Source organism: Melanostigma gelatinosum, assembly GCF_949748355.1.
Source record: "Melanostigma gelatinosum genome assembly, chromosome: 22".
NCBI classification, from domain to species: Eukaryota; Metazoa; Chordata; class Actinopteri; order Perciformes; family Zoarcidae; genus Melanostigma; species Melanostigma gelatinosum.
The window spans coordinates 8,813,366-8,835,494 of record NC_136655.1 but is presented as its reverse complement, the minus strand read 5'-3'; the positions used below and the strand labels follow the sequence as shown (position 1 = coordinate 8,835,494).

General features: G+C 43.8%; 1 protein-coding gene across 3 annotated transcripts in view; it reads left to right on the top strand.

Moving 5' to 3' along the window:
- grm8a (glutamate receptor, metabotropic 8a) overlaps positions 1-22,129 on the top strand; it is a 158,800-nt gene that overhangs the window by 46,400 nt on the left and 90,271 nt on the right. For all 3 annotated transcript variants that reach the window (XM_079294633.1, XM_079294634.1, XM_079294632.1), the window contains exon 2: positions 13,965-14,181. In XM_079294633.1, the coding sequence (XP_079150759.1) occupies positions 13,965-14,181 (217 nt within the window). The remainder of the gene's footprint in view (positions 1-13,964; positions 14,182-22,129) is intronic.

Below are 22,129 nucleotides of genomic sequence, written 5' to 3'. Positions count from 1 at the left end.
TTCCAATCGACGTCAAGCTGGCCCGTTTAAATTTCCTACGGTTGTTATTCTGTGGCTGTGTGCTCGGTTAAGTGGTCGCTTTCCCCATATTAATGCTGCTGATTGTGCTGATGGTGATGATGATTCAATTAACGTGAGCGGGGCAGTAATTTCTGTGTCAAAATGACAAAATGGCACTTTGATAATCCTTCATCGTGCAACTGTCGCTCTGAAAACCGTCATTTTTGAATGGGTCCAATGAATATTGGACAGAAATAAAGGCAGACCCGGTAGAAAGGCTTTTGTGTCCTGTGACGATATTGTGTTGCCCTCCTCACAAAAAGAGACGGATTGACGGCTGGACCAAACCCCACAGTCAGTGGGAAAAAGTGCGACGTCCTATGATGGAACTCTTATTACCGTCCCTCAGAGAAAGAGACTGACAGATGGACTGAGACAAACGGAGAGGAAAGAAACGAAGAGAAATCAAGTCATCGGTCCCGGGGCAAGATGAGGGAGGAGAGGGGGAATGACAAAGCAGTGGAGGGTTATAGGATGCTTTCGGAGACGAGCATGTTTTCTTTTTTTCAGTTTCTTTGACATTTCTTTGCTGACAATGTTGACAGAAGCTGCGTTTCCTTTCCTTTTTCCGTGCTCACTGGCTATTAATTGCTGCAGATGTAAATAGTAAACACACCGTTTAATGAGAGAATTCATTTTTATGTAATCCAACCAACATTGCTGCGTGTGTATGGCGGTGAGTGTTTCTCTGTGTGTGTGTGTGTGTGCTGGAGTTGGGGGAAGTGTGTCTACCCACAGCTTTCTGCCTACTTAAGGGAAGGTATGTGGAATTGTGCGACAGCAGCTCCATCACCTTTCATTACTGTCAGCATTAAAAGAGCGAGATGTGAAACGATGTCGAAATTTTCTTGAGACAAACTGCATTAGAAACACACAGGGGGGTTGGGGCTGAGAGGAGAGAAACACAGCGACAGGGTACACCCCGGCCCCCCGGACCCCCCACTGTGTTCAGTTTTGTCCTCCGAATCAGAGAACCAGGTTTGATATGCCGTCACAGCCGTTATTACCCACGATAACTCATGCCCATGGAAGCTGATTCATGTTTGCAGAAGCTCATTCATGAATATTAAACTAAATCTGCAATAACTGACTTTAATGGCGTCCTTGGGGCAAAAAGGGAGCAAGCTGTAAGCACAGTACTGATGTATAATAAATATGGAAAAATCAATATCACAAACGTGTAGCCAAAAGGGGCAATATGAGCATTCATTTGGAGTCTTTTTTTTTCTGTGTACCTGGGAACAAAAGTCCTCTTCTGGAATGTCTAAACATTTTTTCAGTGGTCTTACACATTGTTTTTAAATCATGCCTGTTCAGAACGGGCCAGATGCTCGGCCTGTGGTGTTCTTGCTTGCTGAATGTGCTCGTGCGAACAACTTTAAACTCGACACTGTGCTTCCTTTGGTCCTGAGCAATACACCTGCCACAACATCGTTGTGTCACTCGCCTATAGGTCTGGCTACTCGACAATAACTTAATATGGTTAAAGACTCATTATCCTCTTCGATTTTCGATCCTGTATTGTAGTATTGCGTAAGTGTTACAGTACATGTATTACAGTGAAGAGATGCAATTCTCTGAACATCCCAGACTGTTCTATTATTTGTCTAGTCCACAAAAGCAGGTGAACAAAAGCACAACGGTGTCTCAGTTTCCTCTTGGGTTCAACTTGCTCCGACTCACAAAAGCAATGTGGCACAGTGAGTGGGACGGAGCGACACAAATGTGTGAAAGAGCATCGGGAGATTGTTCGGGGAGATGTGAATGGAGGCGAGAGGGTGAGAATAGCGTGGGGGAAAATGGGACATGATGACGAGAAATGGAGGGAGAGCGACAGACGGTGAGGTATTTGACATGAGGCGACCACAATCACAAATGTCTTTCAGTCACAAACATGGGTTCCCTTTGCCCCGTTGCTCTTTTTCTGTCGTTCTGTTGAGTAACCAACTACAAACAAAGCAGACTCAGATCGAGACAGAGGAATATTAAAACCCTCCATTCGAAGGGAACGTGAATAAAAATGCAGGTGATGCAAATGTATGTCAAACAAAAAGAGTGAAACAGGGTGAAATGGATATAAAAACAGCTCCAACCCTGGTTGCTCACTGTCGAAGCACATTCGGGTTGCCTGCTTTTGAAGTGAAGCGATCGACGTCATTGCCGTTCTGTCTGACTGGATGAAGGTACTGGAGATGGGTACAGGCGGCGGGGTTTAGAGCTTTGAGGAGAGACGGGACAGGACACCTGCGGGGGCGTCGGGACAGAGGTGTAAATAAGTGACGAGAGGAATGGAGGTTGGGGAGAGACGGCGGGGGAGCGGGGGAGTAGAGATGAAAAGGAGGGAGCGAGGTGAGGTCGGGGAATGAGACAAACAGCGACGGGGGACGCAGGCACCTTTTTGATTGCTGAGAAGACGGATGGGAGTGAAAATAGGATGTGTCTCATCCATGTCGGATATAGTGTAAAAGTGCTTTTTATTTCATTTTGATTTTGACAACTTTTCACATTGGGTGCAACGCCCCTATTGCAAAGGGATGGGGTTGCTAGAACAAGTTTTCTTGTGAAGAAGTTTCTGTTTTTTGTCTTTTCAGCCAGAAATGACACCACACTTTGCTATAACCACCCATTGCCCTGCGCCGTATCTTCCAGCATAGGTGCTGTTGCTGCTGCCGGAAGCAAAATGCTTCATGCATCAAATTTTCCGAGCAAATAAGTGTGTGGAACAACGGCTGTTAAAGCTTCGGTGCACCGGGTTTAGGTTGAATCGCCGTTGTTTGACACTGCATCGATTGGCAAAACTGCCGGTCATTTATTGTAAGTGGGAATGGCAAGTTGATTGTTAATTAAACACTTGTTGGCGGTAGCACAACTGAGCTGACCTTAACAGATGCGAGGGAAATGTGGAAAGAACAAAAGAACTGTTGAGGAAAGCGGTGAATAGAGGGAAAACGGTGATTAAGTGAAAGGAAAGCCGACTTAAAAGGATAATTTTCCCTTCTGTCTCCTGTTATGGACGGATAAGAAATAGATGAAAGAATAAAACTACAGTAGATTGAGGAAGCGAGTGAGGCAAAGACGTGATTTTAGAGAGTAGAGGAAGGTGAGGGGGGGAAAAAACCATTGAGGAGACTTCATTTTTCTCTTCTCATATCCTCTTTCTGTCCCTGTTGATAGAGTACACTTTAGGTTTCGAATATTTAAAAGCCCCGCAGAAAGACTGATAGAAAAATATGGAAAAGCAGAGAAGGCGGGACAAAAGAATACGACAAGTCAATGGTTGGCTGAAAGCACTTTTCTGATGACAAAGCTTTTGTGGATTGAACAGGGGGCCGGTGCTGAGCAGTCGGTCTCACGGAGAGACTCTAAGAAACGAGTTGGTCACACTGTCCACCTCCCAAACGGCTCTGCCTTCACATCTATTGTTCCCTTTTAATCAGAGCTGAAGTCAACTTCACGTCCGATAAAATTCACGTGCAGTGGGGACTCCTGTCATTTGCGAATATGTTTTTCTCACAGTTGCACTTGCGTGGTTTGAATGTCAATGAAGCCAATGGTTTTAAGAGTTGTTTCCTGCTTCTAACGCGTCCGTGGATCTGTTGCTAATGAGCCAGCGTTCGGCTTTAAATCCATTTTTTCCCACATTGTTTCAGTTTCCATGTGTCAACTTTCTTTGGATTCCAAAATGATTTTGCTTACTGAAGTGTATGCTTGCCAAAACCAAGTTGGAACTTTATTCTTCTCCGCGGCCAATCAACTCAGGAAGGTTGTACGAACTCTTCATTATTCTACCATCCCCTTTCTTGCTTAGCCCTCCACCATCCATCCATCTTTTACTTCTTTGCATTGCATTCTTGATATTCTATTGATCTCCACCACCCCTCGTTGCCTTGTTCCGCGTTTCTCCCCCCTTCTTCTCCCAGTATCCTCCCATCCACAGATTATATTAATATCAACCCTCATCCCCTTTTCCTCCACCCTTGCGCTCCCCTATTTATTCTTCCCATTGATCCCATTACCGGCCGCTGAGTGTGTGTGATTTTAGCCGTAGCTGTTTCTATTAGCCAACAACATTACATTAGTGCATTAAGTCGGTGTGCAGACTGTTGCTCAGTTGGGCACACACACACACACACACACACACACACACAGATCACATTATGAAATTCCAACGTTAATCATGTTGTCAGACACCCACAGTAAAATACATCTGTCTCCCCACACAGTGGATGCACAAAAGACTATGAGACTACTTACAGACTACTAAGCCATACAAAATGATATTCACTGAGTCGGAGCCCGCTGCACAACCTGAATGCTCATGCAGCACCTGATGAGTCACACGCTGAGTTTGTTAAAGTGACAACGCAGCTCAAAACAGCGCTCGGGTGAAGCCGTGATCTTGATTTTGATGCGATACGACATGTTTCATGAAGACAGGAAAAAATGGTGGATCTATGAAGGAGTCGAGAGACACCTTTTGTGGTTGTGTGTGTGTGTGTGTGCGCACATGGAAAGACTTGTGAGTCTGCAAGTGTGAGGGAAAGGGGAGGTGGAATGGAAGATGAATGTGGTGTTCGGAAATGCTATTGCTTCCTCTCTGCGGGTGTATTCTTCATTTGTAACAATTGGATCACCTGCTGCTAACTTACTTCCTCTTTGATTTTATTGAAACCAGTTCCTTGCCAAGACACGTACAACTTTAAGGTCACATTTGTACTCGGCTTTGTTGGTAATTTCTTCTTTTCTTTTTTACCAAACTCTGTTGATGTTTTTCCCGGCGTTATCCGCCATCTGCGTCATCATTTCTCCTCCATTTTGACTTCAGTCACCTCCGATATCAATGGCACAGCGACTGTTTGTCGAAGTCTCTTTCTATTTGAAGGCGTTAACCTGTTGGTGGCTGTGCCTTAACGGCCACTTAGTGATGCTTGGCAGCACAAGAAATAGATGTGTAATGACTCACCATCTGCTGCGCTGTTGTTTCACCCCCTGAAACAATTGTTGGAATGTCAGAATACATTTGTGTTTTTTTCCCTGCTATGTGAAGGCACAGGGACCGCTGTGGCAACAAGCTGTTAGATTCTGAAAATTAGCTTCACTTTAATCAGCAGAACTAAAAACAGTTCCAACACAGCTGCAGAGACATTTTGAGAACACAGGGGGGGGGGGGGGGGGACAGCTACTGGCTTGTATGACTCAAGAGAAGGTGGAATCACATATATATATTTTTTTGTAATATATTTTGAGACATCCTGGCCTCGGGATTTGGCGAGCGGCTGTATCCTATAGCCGGTTGCAGCGCAAATTAAGGAAATGCGCTGAGTGAGGGCCAACCAGCGGTGGGGAGAGGATACTCCCACACCCAGCGAATCATTAACACACAAATGCATATAAAAATCAAGAAAACAGCTCATGAGCACAAGATCCTTTTAAGCTCTTGGATTGGCCAAACCTGCACCGAAGCCAATTCAAACAGTTCGACTGTGCAGCCGTTGAATATCTGAATCTTGTTTTTCTATTGAAATTGTTTCAGAATGGTATTGATTCAACTCTATATCAATTTGTAAGACCATATATTGTAGTGTTGTTGTGTAATATAATCCAGTCCAGTCTCAGCGTGTGCATTTCTAACGATTTTTTAAATTCATTTATGTTCAATAGACTTACACAACTTTCAGGTCCAGGTGCTGAGTCCCAAAAAGATGTAGCTGGGTTCTGTTTCATAAAGACTCGCAACACAAATCACAAAATCAACAATCAAAGCATGAAATCGTGCACAAAACATGATAGCAGCATGTTTACATCTTGCATTTACTCTTCAATCCCCTTGTTTTTCGCAGTCGAGTGCCTTTTACTGCTGTTACATTTATACACAATTGCATACTTTTATTTTTTTATTTTTTTAATGTGCAAAATTAATTTGCACATTTAGACAAAAAGCAACCGATGGAAAAGACGGTAACGCATCACCAGCAAAGCAATATCAACAACCTTCCTCGCCTGTTACCCCAAAAGAAAGAGGCGCTGTATGGCAGCGCTGAGCTGCAAAACAAAGATAATACACCCGGGATATGATATTCATCCACGCTTTTTTAAACTGATGTTAACTACGTCTTTATTCACTTTATTTTGTCATGATGTGACTGTCGACATTATGCTATCGGGTCATTATGGGTTCTATAAATCCAGTAACAATCTGTGTGTGTGTGTGTGTGTGTACATCACTTATCCCGTTGAAAGACCTGATGGTGCCGTGATGACATCAGCACAGGTGTTCCACGATACCGCTCGCACCCACACACCATCTGACGCTGATACATAATGTAAAATGCAAAACATCACCGATTTTGAAGTGGCCGCCTGCTGAGCCGATGGTGAGTCTCTCGTGAGGGGCTCACGATAAATCACAACACGCTCGTGCACACATACCCGCATATACCGTGGCAGTTGAGGAGCACTGAGGAGTCACACTCAGGCTCTCTGCAGCCACGGCAATAGTGAGCACTTGAGCCATGTGTGTGGGCGCGCATTGATTTTTGGGTGTTGGGGGAATACCTGTTTGAAACTCAGACATGCTCCGACTCCTAAATTGACACTGGCAGGTGGGAACACTGTGTTTTTCCACTGTGTGCGTGTCTGTCCTCTGCCTGTGTTTGTGGATCTGACAAGACTGAAATGTATGTAAGTGTAGCTCTGCGTGTGTGTTTTGAGGAATTCGTGACATTTGCAGCTCCAGTCGGCAGTTGCACAGTGGGATGCAGGGATGCATACGTGAACACTGAATGCTGGCAGGTGTCGAGTGCACATGTTGAGAGACACACACCTACACACACCATCGTGTGTACAACTCAACAATGAAGCGCTGTTGGGTAGCACTTTTGTGTAACGGCGGGGAAGAAGCTGCAGGTGGCTGGCTTGGATCAAGTAGTCTGGTGCTTTTCCTCCAATGAGATACGAGAGACACGATATTTAGGTTGCTGATGTGATTTCGGCGGTCTGAGGAATGTATTATTCAAATAACAGACTGAAGGGAAATACGTGTGAGGCGGTGGACACGGGCGTTTTTGAGGAAAATACTGTCAGAAGCGAGCAAAGTGAAGGAGACCTTACTGGTGCTTCGGGCTATGTTTATTGAAGAGGTGTTTGGAGAGGGAAAAGGTGAGGCCTGAAGAGATGAGGATGGGAACAAAACAATGTGTCTATTTGCCCAATTAATCTCTGCTTCAAATACACAGTAGGTGTATCATGCACCACTGTTTGGGCGCATGAGAAGAGGTTTTCCTCTAGTTGGAGGAAATGGTGCATAGTTACAAAATCATTTCACGACAAGTTCACAGCAGACCACCTCAAGGTGTCACTCCGAGAGAACCAGGACATTCTGAGGTAGCGTTTCAAAATGAAAGCCCTTCAAAATCTCATTCATGAGACAATTTGTCTAATTTCAGTTTAGATTTTACATCACAGAGGTTCCCTGAAAATGATAATCTGATTTCATTACGAGTAGATAAGCATTGACTACCCCATGCTGATTTCGAAGCCTGGAGTCATCATTGATCCCAGATAATGAGCAAAATGAGGCGGCTTTCGTCTTAACTGTCGTAAATAATGAGAGTATTGAGCCACAGGCTTGAGATATGTGTCCCTCTATGTATGCCAATTTGTTGGATTGATCTCACTTATGCATTTTTATTTTGTATTTCTGCCTGTAATTATCAGTTTTGGCTGTTTTTAAAAGATTAATAAAACATTACTTGGGAAAGCCTTGGTTTGTTGCGACTTTTTCACGTCAGAATGGGGAAAAACAGGACGCACTCGGTGTTGCTTTACCTGTCAATTCATAGGCATCATTGCTAGATTTGTGTTCAGGGCATTCAAGTGGGGACAGATGGCTGCTTGTTCTGTGTGTGACTGGCTTTGCTATTATTCCAAAATGTATGATACATGGCAAAACAGGTGTGTGTGTGATAGTGTGAGAGAGAAATGAATGATGTTTCAACAGAGATTTATTAAAGGCTGTAGCCTCGGGTCTCTAGCCTCCAGCCTCCTGGACCTCGTCACCTCTCTGATATTGGCAGTGTGTGTGTGTGTGTGTGTGTGTGTGTGTGTTTGCACTTATATTTGTGTAACTACTGATACTTGCACTACCACCTCGATCACATACCCAGCCCTCCAGCCAGCCCTCCAGCCAGCCCTCTGACCTTCTCCCTGCAGCACGATGCAGATTCATCGCGACACTAAATCTTTCCTCGACTGAAGTGCAGCCTTTATTGCGGTTCCTCTTGAAATTTAAATTGACTGAGGCGGTGGGACGGTATTCCAGCTCCTGCCTCTCCAGCAGAGCTTTCTGTGTCACCGTGGTTAATCCGCTGTCACCCTCGGCGTGTAATACCTGGCGGGGTGAGAGGGCTTCAATTTCAGGCTTCCATCCCGTATTTCCCATGTTAATGTGACCACTCTGTAACGCTGTGAACAGAAGGTCTGACTCGGTATGTGTGACATGGTCATCAGCAACCCAAGCTAGCTTGAGTCTCCATGAGTCTCTGGCAGATATTAAGAGCTCAGTTATTAATACAATCCCGATAACTTAATATCGTTGAATTGCAGTAACAGCTTCATCTTTTCTAAACCAGTGGCCGACGTTGTGAGGGTTTGTTGACAGCAATCTAAGTTTAGATGGACAGTTTAAAAGGGTTAAGCCGCCCTGAGGCCGCGCTACAGGCAATCAATATTTTCAATCGAGTGAAGTGTAATCCAGACCTTCATCTCTTCTTGGCTCGTTTGCTGCAAGTCATGCTATCCCCAACTCAATCAACTCACCGTCATGCCTCCAGATTACAGATACATCAGTTTTAACCAGGTGCCACATTTAACGAATAGTGTTGGTTTTCCATTTAGTCATTTTTAAAAAAATATTACAGCAGGTTTTCTGGAAAGAATGAACAGCAGCTTTGGTTCAATTTGATCCATTTATGCATCAGAAGACATCAATCCGTGGTTTAACATGATAAAGCAAGTGAGAACGCTTCTTTATAACATTGAATGAGGAAAGCTGACACAGTATTGATTTACACTTCATATTTAAGGCCCTGCATTGTTGCTTTGGAAAGAGTGATGCTATAACCGTTGTCTGTTTGATGCATTGGTGCGTGCCTGTGATATTTCTCTGTGCCCAATGAATCCTAATTACGTGAGTGACTTCTGCTTTCGAGCAATTATCTGGTCAAAATGGTTTATGATCAAACACCTTCAAAACGAATGGCAAGTCCCCTCAGCCTTGTTGCTCGTGCTCAGAGTTACAGGGTTCCCTGCTACAAACTGGAGTCAATTATTGAGTTACGTTAACTCAGTGCCTCATGTGAAGCGTCAATGGAAAGGTACAAAGAACATAATCTATTGAAGGTTTATGTTGGTTTATGTTGTTGTGACTGGATGTGATCTGTTTTTGTTTATCTCTCGCGTTTCATGCAGCCGTCTAATTGTAATGATTTATTCAAGTATGGGATGACACACGTGGACAAGAAGGGGTTAAACGGAGCCTTGCCACTGTTCTGTCATTTCATCCCAGTTTCTTTCTTTGTGATGCTTTTCCGCCTTTTTCTCTTTCTTCGCTCTTTGCCTTCATCAATCTCATCTTTGTCACTTCTCCGGGCTTCTTTTAAACTCTTTAAAAAACCCGAAAATCTGCATCGCCTCGCCTCCCCCCCCCCCCCTATCAATTGGTTGTTTCCCATCAATTATCTCAAGTTTCTTTCATTCATCTTCCTTCTGTCTATCTCTCCTCTGCTCTTCTTTTCTGCGTGAGGTGGAGAGCGTGCAGGGTAAAGACGGCAAAGGGGAATATCGGAGTCGTTTATCGGCAATTAAAGTGTCATCTCGAACAGTGAAGTGCGACATAGAATGGGGTTGACAGCTCTGAAAGTTTGTGCCTTTCTGCACATGTTACAGAGAACATAAAATCGATATGACTATATGTAACATATTGCTGACAAGATGTTTTTACAAGGTATGAAATATGATGACAATATCAATACATTACAAACAACGAAAGAAAGTGTAATTGTCCCGAGTAGTTATTTAGTTGTTGTATTTAGTTTCTGTGGTCGTAAACTGCGGAAAAAAAAAAAGGAGCAAAAGTGGAGTCGCCATGAAACAAGACACAGAGGCAGAGGGCCAAACAGTGGGAGGGAAACGAGAGACAGATGGACCCGGACAGACACCTCAGCCCCAACAGTCGTCATCCTGGTAAATTAGTTCGCCGAGGTCCCACTGTGCCAGCTCCCTCTCCTCATTAGACACAGACTCAGACCCTCTGGCTCTTACAGAGGGGCTGAGTCAAATTTTAAGCAAGTAAACAACTCCAGGCTCCAAACCAGGGCTCTGCACAGCCAGATCAATTTGGTAGTATGTGTGCCTTCCTTCTCGAGATCTCTCTCCTCTGACGTCTCAGTCAGAAGCTGCTCCTGCTCCGTCCCAGAAGAAGATATTCTCGTCCAAACGACTATGAATTCAGATCGTTTACAATTTGTCTCCGCACAAAAGGCAAATGTAAAAGAGTGGACTCATTTAAAACAGGTTAAACATCAAATCATTGAATGCACATCCAGCTCGCGTTTGTGTGTGTAATTGAATCCCCATCATCGACCTTCACTGAAACGGTTCCAGTGTGTTTGTTTACATTGACACATTTTTGTGTGTTAAATTCATTTAATCCCCGACTGTAATTGTGAGCAAGTTCTACAACATACCCAATCCTCTCTTTGACACTGTTGTGTGTGTGTGTGTGTGTGTGTGTGTGTGATCGTGGATGTGTGTAACAGAGAGGCTGTCTGTGTGTGATGTGGGGGGGGTTAATTAGCTTCTGACCACTGCCATCTATCAACCTAATGCTCAGACTCTGGCCCCGACAGCTCCATTACCGCCACACACACACACAAACACACACACACACACCCACACACACCCCATGACGCGTGCACACACTCATCTTGTTCACACACACTATTATGTATCAAATCATACAGGTGCTTTTAGGCAGGTTGACCATTTAACCGAGATTAATCATTTTGACCGATGAACACATATGTGAGGGAGGTTTAGCATGTATTCACCGACACATAACCCGTACACACACTGCACCGCCGCATTCACGGGTGCTGGTTCAGAAGCTTTCTGACTCTGCCAAGAATAGCGCCAAAGGGTTGAACACTGCAGCGCTGAAAGCCTTTAACTTTTCATGCAGAGTAGAATTTTGGAAATCTTGGGAGCGCCTCCGGGAACACAGTTTCAAATATTCAACAAATTCATCAAATATCGTTCAATAATCGAGGTCTTGATGTATCAAGAAACTGAAACAATACTTTGCCCCATTCATAAGTGTGTAGAAGTGTTCCGAGTGTTGATTGAAACAGCACACGCATACTCTTTTTTTTTTTATTATCATATCCTGTGTACACACACACACACACACACACACACACACACGCGCACATATTCATTAGAGCAAATGGAATTAGAGGGATTGGAGGCATAATCTTCTTCCCTGGTGATGTGGGGGAAGCAAGCTGTTAATTTCCCGCCTCTAACTACAACTCCAAACCTACTTGCTTTTAAAGCGGACGGAGTCACTCACGACTTTACTCGCGACACATCAGACGTTCTAGATGCGTGTCTCGTGGGGGCTTTCTGAACGTGTTGCCGGTAAGAAATATCTGCAGGAAATCTTCACTTTTAGAAAACACAGGTGTGGTTTTGGAAGACATTTGGTCTGTACCCGCAGCAGATATGTGATTGTCACTGAATCTGTTTTCGTTCCCCTCTGCTTCTCCTTCTCCTCCTCTTACTCGGTAATGACTCTGGAAATATGACGAGAGGATGAGAGTGCGCGGTTGTACGTTCGTCTCATTTTCCAAGTTTCCCCAGCTGTTAGAGTGAAAGAACAAAAGATCAAAGTGGCAGGTTGCCCAGGTCACAGGGTTACTTTCCCATCGCTGTTGTCAACAGACAAATCTGTTATTCCCCCAGCCGTGCATTCATTTCTCTTTTGAAATGGATATTCCCCGATTTAGATCCACGTAGCGAGTAAAAGGACACGTGAAACAGGGGAGTCACACACCAGCATGCCAACAAACGAATGCACATTATTAACAAAAACCACAAACACGAGTTGTTCCACCAATTGTTTCCCTCTGCTGGTCCAGCTTTTGATTGAACTCGTTCTTGTTATTTGTTTCCTCGCTATCGTCTATGAATTATACATACGCGTCCTGAAGTTTATGAAAGTTTGCTGTTGTATTCCCCAGGCAGAAGACGACCAATGACAGAACTCCAGCGTCCCAAGCGTGAACTCCTACCAAGTTCCCCGAGAGAAATGGGAAGATTATTAAACGGCAGAAAAACTGTTTTGTTCCAAAATTAGATATCCGACAAAAACAAACGAGACGCCATCCGCTAAGTGTGCATCGATTGCTGTCTTTAAAGAATAATGCATTCTCTTTTCGTCCATTCAATACTCTTTGCTCGAGGAGGTGAATGAATACTGCTCGGGCTCAGAATTCATTTTTCTTATTCATGCGTTCAACGAAAGTACAATAGATTTTTTTGTAAACATGCCCCTGAAACAAGACAACCACTTCTGGAGATGCAGGGCTATATACTGTGTGTGTGTGTGTGTGTGTGTGTGTGTGTGTATATATTTCTTTACACCTGCTTCAGCACTTCAGCGCCACCAAAGAGGAACCATTTAGGAGATCCTGCAAAACTCAGGATAGATCCCTGACCTTTCAAAATGGCAGAGACGAGTGTAGATGCAGGATGGCAGCGGCTTCAGATGACACTCAAAGGGAATAAAGACAGTGAGTGATGGGCTTGAGAAGCATTCCGGTCTGTCACACACACACACACACACACACACTGTCCTTCTCAAATTTGTTCAAGCGGTATCAGCGTGTTTTGCTGTGCTCAGCAATTGCAGACGTTTATGGTGTGTGTGTGGTTGTGTGTAAGAGACAGACAGCTGACACAGCTTACGTTTGTGTTTAGATTGGCAGATAAAGGCTTTCTTCCAATGAATGCCAATGAGACGTCTGTCCAACGTCTGCGTGTGTGTGTTGGCAAGTGCAGGGTCTTCCCTTGCTGTCCCCCTCTGTCAGGGGAAAAGCAATCTGCCTGTCACCCATCTAACACCTTCCACCTATCAGCAGCAATACCCGTCTGTGTGTGTGCGAGTCCTCTCTTTCTGTCAACCTCTGTCTCTCCTTTCTGCCATCGGCCTGTTGTGCTTTTCGTCCGTCCGTCTTCCCTTCTGGTCCCCGCTGTCTCTTTTTGTGTCCGTCTACCTGTGTCAAAGCGTCTTCTTTCCACTCCTAATCCGTCGGCCACGACGTCGCCGTTGAGAAAAATGCCGACACGGCGCATCGGCGATTTCCCCTTTTTGCTACCTCTCCATCTCGTTTCGCATTCTGATTCCCAATTATTTATCACTTTTGCCTCTCTCTCTCTCTCTCGCTCTCCTCCAGGCTTGTTCGTTCTCAAATTGTTTGTTTGCTTCTTTCACATGTCTGAGCCAACAATACGTCTGCAGTGCTGCAGTTTAATTTGAACACTCGTGTTGGCAACTTCTCCTCACATTCCAGAGAATTATTAATCACAGCGATACCACGGGGAGCGGGAGGCATTTATAACGTATAGATCCCAGTAAAACTATGCACGAAGGCGTGGAAATGATGATTTCTATTACAGCTTACCTTTAGTTGTATTTTTCTGCTCGTGGGCGAAGGAGTTGATTCTGATAATAAATATGAAATTGAATTGAACCACAGTCGTCTTACCTCATGTTTCAGTCTGCAGACTCTAAAAACAATGCACATCAAATGTGTCTTCTTCGCTCTCTTCCCCTTGTTGTCCAGATCCCTCAGATAAGCTACGCCTCCACGGCCCCAGAACTGAGCGACAACACGCGCTACGACTTCTTCTCCCGCGTGGTGCCGCCGGACTCCTACCAGGCCCAGGCAATGATGGACATTGTCACGGCGATGGAGTGGAACTACGTGTCCACGCTAGCGTCGGAGGGAAACTACGGAGAGAGCGGCGTGGAGGCCTTCGTCCAGATCTCCAGAGAAACTGGTAGGAGCTCAAACCGTTAGCGATACGTCGATGTCGGGTGGTTTGCCGCTGAAGCGTAGACCGGTGGTTCTCAAGGTAGGGTCCTGGGACTCTCGGGGATCTGGGGATGGGGCTCCCGGGGCAGTCCTCAGGAATGCCATCTTTATAAGACTGACATTTGTAATCCTAGGTTGCGCTTTTTCCGCTTCCAATATCAATGTAGACACAGAAGTTTGAACATATATAGTGTAGCATCCATGGCTAGGAGATTTTCCTCCGGTTCTTCACGTAAAAAAAAGTGGTTGCAGCAAAGTTTCCAACTCTTTTCTGTCTGTGGCGTGTCGCGCTTTCACAGAGCATTTGTCGCTCTAGTGTCGGATATAATTGAACTGGACTCTAGAAAGAGCTGTATGATACATGATGGGTGGCTTTAGCCTGTAATTTCAAGAGAACAATAGAAAGAAAAGAGCGGGAACCTGTTGTTCGAATGTGGTAAATTGCAGGCTGTAGATTTCAGGCTGTGGCGAGTGAGCGGAGACAGACTGTTGTCAATCAAACGCTCGCTGTGATAAGTGCTGCTGTCTTCTTAACTTTCTTTTTTATCTCTGTATGTTTGTAATTTCTAACCATGCTGCAGGCTATTGCATTGCAGTCGCTGTCTGAAATGTCCGCTGCTCTGCATAGTATGCCCCGGGAAATTAGCGGCACATGCCCTGAACATGTGATTACAAGAAAGGTAGTACGTATATATCCCGGAGATGTACAGGTGAGTGACAAATGGGATTAATAAGCAACTTCAAATGCCTTTGGAAAGTGTTGAGATCACTGTCTGTGGTGGCAAGAGAGACGAGAGTAAATTCAAATAAGTGAGAGTGACAGAGATACAGAAAGGGAGAGAAACGCACAAAGACGGGATCACTTGTCGGTTTTGATGCGAGACTTAAAAGCAACGGTCCCCGTGGTCATGAGAGCGTCGCGCTTGGGAGAACGCCGCCTCAAATCAGTTTGTGAAATCCTATAAGTGGTGTTGACAGATCAAAATGCTGTCGGGTTCCCCGTTTATGACGCAAATGTTTTTTGAAAAAACGGATCAAGTTGGATGTTGACAAATATTTAGAGACTGACGAGACTAAAGACACGTGACGAATCCATCTGAGAGAGTATCAGTCGAGATATTTCTATTTTTACGCTCCAATCTCCTACCTTTTGCTTCTTGGCCGTTGTTTGTGAGCTGATGTAGAGATGACAGCTGTGTGTGTGTACATTAGAGTGGTGAATCGAGCTGTAGAGTGTGAGAAATAGAAGGGGAGTGACAGAGAATAGAAGAAGAATGGGACAAGGAAGTGGGAACGGTGACAGAATAACGATAGGGCTCCGAATATAGATTCACAGCACTCCCTGCCCCTGCAAAACCTACACACGCATACACACAGATATATACGCTCGCATTCACACGCCCACACACACACACACACACATATATACAGAAATATGTAGCGTGACACAGGTGGACATCCACTCATACACACACACGTGCAGAGCCACAGGGAATTTGTAGGTGGTTAATTTGTGATTGCAGTGTAATGATTGCAGCTTACAAGGCACTCTGCATACTGATGCCAAACATCCATATTAAGTGGTGCGTAATTGTGTGTTCACTGATGATTCTTGACAATGTGTAGTGCTGCGCAGGAGTGTGTGTGTGTGTGTGTGTGTGTGTGTGCATATGAATTACCGAAAAGTTTCAGAGTAGCCGCTCAAGTCTTGTCAGCATGAGTCAGGGGTTACAGGGTGTGTGTGTGTGTGTGTGTGTGTGTGTGTGTGTGTGTGTGTGTTGGTGTCAGTTACAGGACCAGTTTGATTCTGCCCAGTCATTCCTCTCTGTACTTGGCTTGTGCCTGTTCTTATGTAACACGATTGCAAAAGTTCACTATTTACTTCTCCCATGCACTCTTTGAAAGGGAATATGTCCTACTTATGTTTGCTGCTCCACAGCTGCTGTTTTGTCTCCGCTCCCAGGAGGAGTTATGTAGAAAACTCTGCACAACTTATTTTTCAGCCACGCGGCAGTTAGCAAAATCTTTTTGCTTCAAAAAGAACTGCTTCAGGGAAAACTTGAAAGAACACTCGATTTGAGGTTACTAAAAAAAACTAAAAAAAAAACTAAAAACACCCTGGATGCTCGTGTTGAAGACTTCAACCTCCAAATTGTTACTTTAATAATAATGACAATAATAATAATACATTTTTTTGCATTGCACTTTTCAAGCTGGGAGCACAACGTGCTTTCTGTAGACAGCAGATCATCACCAATACACAACATCAGGAAATAAAAACCAGTGGTGTATAAAGTACCCAAAAGCCATACTTGAGTAACAGTAAAGATACTTTACTGGAAAATGACTCCAGTAAAAGTCACCTTTTAGAATACTACTTGAGTAAAAGTCTTAAAGTATCTGATATTTATTGTACTTAAGTATCAAAAGTAATTTTCTGATATTAAATGTACTTAAGTATTGAAAGTAAAAGTACAAGTAAAGGCTGTTAATAAAAAAGCAAAGGGTCAATGTAATACAATGTAACTTCTTCACATTCTATTTGAATGTGAAGAAGCCAAAGTGTATAGAATGATTCTATTGAAGTTATTCCTTTTTTAAATGTTTTAGACGAGTCACTAATCACTTTAAAAGAGTGATTATAGCTGATTTAACTTACAGACATGAGATTGATCTTCTCATGTCACTCTCTTCGTACAATGATAGAAATTCATCCCCGTTTTATTGATGTGTTACGAAAAGTTACTCCTCATTTTTCGTGCGTTTTTCCTGCAAAAGTCCAGCAACATGAGTCTGTTTTGGCTTGTTACATGCAGTAAGTATTTCTACTTCGTTACTATACACCACTGATAAAAACACAATAATCAGTCTGTATAAAATACAATGTATGACACGTGGAACTAATAAAATAAACTTAAAATCAAGTGGTGCACAACTTTAACTTCACTGCACGATCGTCGCACCGCTTTCTGTATTGGCACTGAATAATGGAGTTTAACTGAACGCAATTTGACTTGGAAAGTCATCTCATCCCGTGTTTATCCAGAATAATTTTTGCAGTTTGCTCATCCGTGGCCACGTCCTGCAATATATTCACCATGCCTTTTACAGTGTACGCCGCCTGTGTGCTGTCACCCCCAGCCATGGCTTTCCAGTCATGCAAGAACTAGTAACAGACACAGCTGAGTGAGCATGGGACCAAACCTGTTTACTCATCATTAGTAACCGTTCACATACTGTGCGCATAATGCAACGTTTTTTTTGGGGGTTTTTTTTGCCTGGATCTTGCCACGCACGTGAGATTGCAGCCTCCGATATCGTGCTGTGTTCGCAGCATATGGACCACTGGACTATAAAACAAGAGGTGGCAGTGTACTGTACCGAAGGAATCTTTTAAATCAAGTCACGGCCCCTTTCTCCTTCCAGTAACCTTCCTCCATGGAATCCATCTGGGATTACAACTGCCACATCTACATTCAGCCACACTGCAGACAGAGGGGAAGAGGTGGCGTGAGTGTGTGTGTGTGTGTGTGTGTGTGTGTGTGTGTGTGTGTGTGTGTGTGTGTGTGTGTGTGTGTGTGTGTGTGTGTGTGTGTGTGTGTGTGTGTGTGTGTGTGTGTGTGTGTGTGTGTGTGTGTGTGTGAGTGAGAGCATCAAGACAGAAGGCAGACTTTTTGTCAATGAAAGAGGCTGTGGGGTGAATCTGTGGGTGAGGAAGTGAACTGAAGGAGTGAGAGTGAAAGAGCATGTGTGGACTGACTTCACCGGCTCAGAGTAGTCCCCTCCCCCCCTGACACTGGCCGGTCTACAGCTCTGCAAGGCAGTAATGAAGAAGGGAAGGAAAATAATTAAATGTTTATCTCCAGATTAATTTAATTAGTTCTCTGGCATTAAACTAAGCTCCCGCCTTTTTGCTGAGCTTTGCGTCTTTAGTTCGCTTTCAGTCCCCCCCCGGCCCTCGTCATTATCCGAGTCTTGCTACCGGCTTATGCTGTTTCATTCAGACAATCGCACTTCAATTGAAATGCATTGTGATGCATAATGACACATCAAATAAGCCTGTTTATAAGCGTGTGTGCAGTATTCGTGGACCACACTGGTGCTGGAAAATCACTTCGCTTTGCATTATAGAAATGATACTTTCTATTATTATTATTCATGAGGATATTGAAATGTATAAGGACCTCTGCTACACACTTGCAGCACCATGTAATGATGTTGGAAACAAATTAGATTGTACTAAATTTCAGCATGTGTTACAAATAGAATCATATAGAATGAGGGACACAGACTGATATGTTTTGTATGGATTCTCAAACATATCAGTGCTTATGCTGAACACAAAGTTTTTTTTGGCAGACCCACCGCTTCACAAACACACTCTCTAACTCAGTCAGGTGACAGCGTGTCTCCCCGGGTCGATTTAGCTCTCTGTGCCTTGTCCTTGATTACACTCCCCTCACAACTTATGACTGATACTATTCATCAACACACACACACACACACACACACACACACACACACACACACACACACACACACACACACACACACACACACACACACACACACACACACAGGGAGCACCAACATCAACCCATCCATTTGTAACTAATTACACCAGCCTTGGTTTTCATCTCAAGGTGAAGCCGTATTTATCGTCTTCATGAAATGCCCCAAACTCTCACATGCTCGTAGGCTTGTTTATGCTGTTGGTTTGCGGTCTGTTCGTCCTTGTAAAATGGAGCTCTGGTATTTCTAAAGCCTGAATATATGTATTTGTTTTCATGTCTCTGTGTGTAGTTTTGTCCACGGTGGGTACATTGACTGCCACACTGTTGCTCGCAGCGGAACAATACAGTATTTGCTTCGCTTGCCTTGGTTTGTGTGATTTTTTAAAAATTACTTCACACTATGAATTATCTCGACGAGATCATTAACATCTTTCCAAATCTCCAGATTCTATTATAATCCAGTTTACGTTAGCCTTATGTTGCCACTCTCACCTGGGTGGAATTGACAACATCTATTAGGAGTTAACAGCCCTCTGCAGATGGCATTAGTGTTGCCAGAGGACATCCAGAGATGGTAATTATTACCTGAGCAGCGCTGTAAATTTCATCCCATCCAGCTGAAATAGCCATTTTTAGCAATTTCCCCCCCAGCCACCTCGATATTAAGGCCAACAGAAATTACCTTTTCTTTTCCAGAAAAACTCTGGGGCTTGCCTGCGATTCTTCATCAACCTGTGAAAGCACCTCACCATTTGCAGCCACGTCTCGGTGATTACTAGTGGTCGGGGATCGCAGGAATAATTAGATTTGCCTCCCACGCAGCAGTTTCTGCTGATAAGCAGTATGTTACGGAGCAGATTTCAAGGCCCTGTAGCCAGAAACATAAATCTGCCTTGTTTGAAACTTAAACTAGACGATATTATGATTCAGCTCGGAGCACACCGGCTGGCAACAAAAGCTCACTTGCAGAGTTACATTGCAACACATTTGATGGTGTCGGCCATGTTTAAGTGTGTGTGTGTGTGTGCGTGCCCTCTTATTTTCTGTCTCTATTTGGCCTTTTCAAGTCCACCAAGAGATCTAGGAGAGAAAGAAATAACTCAGCCAGTTACTGCTAAGCCCCAAAAGTAATTTCAGCAACATTAATGCACCGGTTGGTACACAAAGGTGTGTGTTTATGTGTGTGCGTACATGTCCAGGAGTGTGTGAGTGTGTTTGTGTCGCAAGGTATATGTGTGTTTGCACCGTGATTTCATGGATCCATGTTTGTTTCCATGTGTGCATATAAGTGAGTTCATGTGTATTCATTTGTCGGTGTGAGTTGTGTGTCTGCGGGCTGTTTCGATGTGTGTGTGTGTGTGTTTTACGTGGGAGAAAGAATCTGCCTGCACAACTTAAAAGCACTTTCAAGCCTCTTCCCCGTTCTGCTCCAGTAACTTTAGGTTATGTTTCTTTCCTCCCTCCTTCCTCATGTGTTTTTTTTTTTTTTTTCTTTCAATTTTCCATCTGTGTCTGCAGAAGGGCTCTGGGGGGTCACGGTTAAAATAAATGACAAGAACCAAAAAAAACAGGAATACTTGTTTTACTCTCAGACATAGTGCTTTTGAGAGTTCCATCCCAGAGCTACAACCCGAAATACCCCCTCCCCTAAGACACCAGGTGAAATAGTTTAGCATGCATGAACACACAACTATAGTGACCACACACGAGCATATCGTAAGTATATACAAACCCAAGGAATACAACTGGTGTTGTTAAGAGCTTTTCCACTGTACAAAATGTAGATATCATATATTTTAGCATGAAGGAAATAGACAGAGAGCGGAATGTACCTTGTAATTGTGAAAAAAGCGTAAATAAACTCATACCTACAGGACATACAGACTCGACAAATGAATGGAGGAACACAAGCCATTCCACCAGAAGTAATAATGAACATCAAAAAAGCACGACAAACGTATGAAAAGTGTATTCCTGTCATGTTGATTGATCACTTTGAAAGCTGATGCAGTTATCTCTTTTGTACATTTCTTAACGTACTGCAAAAAGAACCCTTGAAACCAGCCATGGATCATGATAACTCATAAATGTCGACTCATCTCAATTTGAACAGCAATTTAAGATCCAGAGACTCAATGTGGAAGCTGTGCAACGCTTCATTTGTGAAGACGTTTTGCCAGCAGTAGAAGTAGAAAGAGAAGGTCCTCTTCCTAACTTCTTCTGACAAATCAATCTTTCTTCGCACAAATGAGAAAAAGCATCACAATTGCTTTGAAAGTGATTTCTGGTTCAGTAGTTACAATGATGAACAACATTTAATCTCAACCACAGTTCTCGGTTGGAAAAACACCCTCAGCAAAATCACAGACACCTGAGTTTAGAGGTTTTCACAACTCTTGTAAATTGAAATCAGATTAGAACTTTGCCATTGATGTCTATTTCATGATCTGTAAAACATCTTGTGTTTTTTTTAGGAGAACACACAGAGAAGGAATGGAAGATGTATATGATAAAAACACCGAGCTTAAATCAGATCTGAGAGCAGGTCGTAGACATTTCACTTGTGTGCCTCCAGCTTTTGTTTGCATCTTTTGAAAATGTATTTTTTTTTTTACCCTTAAAGTTCACCTTCTGTTTCATATTCAACAGTGTTCAAGAAGTCAGTGTGAGGAAGTTGATGTCTGGCCCAGACGGAATAATTCAGTGCAGCGAGATGTAAATTCATACTAACTGCAAGGCGAGAAGAAAGACCTTCAAACAGAAGGAGAGACCAACAGTAAAGTGTTTGAACGTGGGAAGACAGATGGATGACGTGCGTCGACGAACATTCCTCCAAATGTCCTCAAGGAAATCTGAGCTCTCCTCATCTGATACAATCCATTTGTCTGAGCCCCCACTCCCTACACCACACAATCTCAATCTTTCTTACATGGGCTGCACTCATATTTACATCAGAATGACTGTTGATGGTGACAGAGGTAGCGCAGACCCAATTATGCAATGGAGTTGGCAGGCGCAACCTGAGAAATGATGGATAACGACTGAGGGTTGGAGGCCATTCCAACACACGCCACTTTAACAAGCGTAGCTCTGGCTCCATAGTTTTGAGTCCGGCGGCGTAATTTATTCCCACTCCGCCAGCACGGAACCACGGATTTAAAAGTTTCACCACTTACCCGAGCCGTCCCCATTTTTCACTCCAGAATCTCTTCTTCAAAAAGAGAAATAGGAATTCATGCAGGCTTAGACATGGCCTTATATCTTCGCTTAGTTTTTATTCTTTCCATCCCTTTGTGTTTCCCTCCCCCATGTTTTCGGCTTTTGTGTTTTTCATTATATGGTACTGGAGCAACGCGTGTTTAATTTGTCTTGGGTGAGCACTGCCTTCCTGTTTCTGCA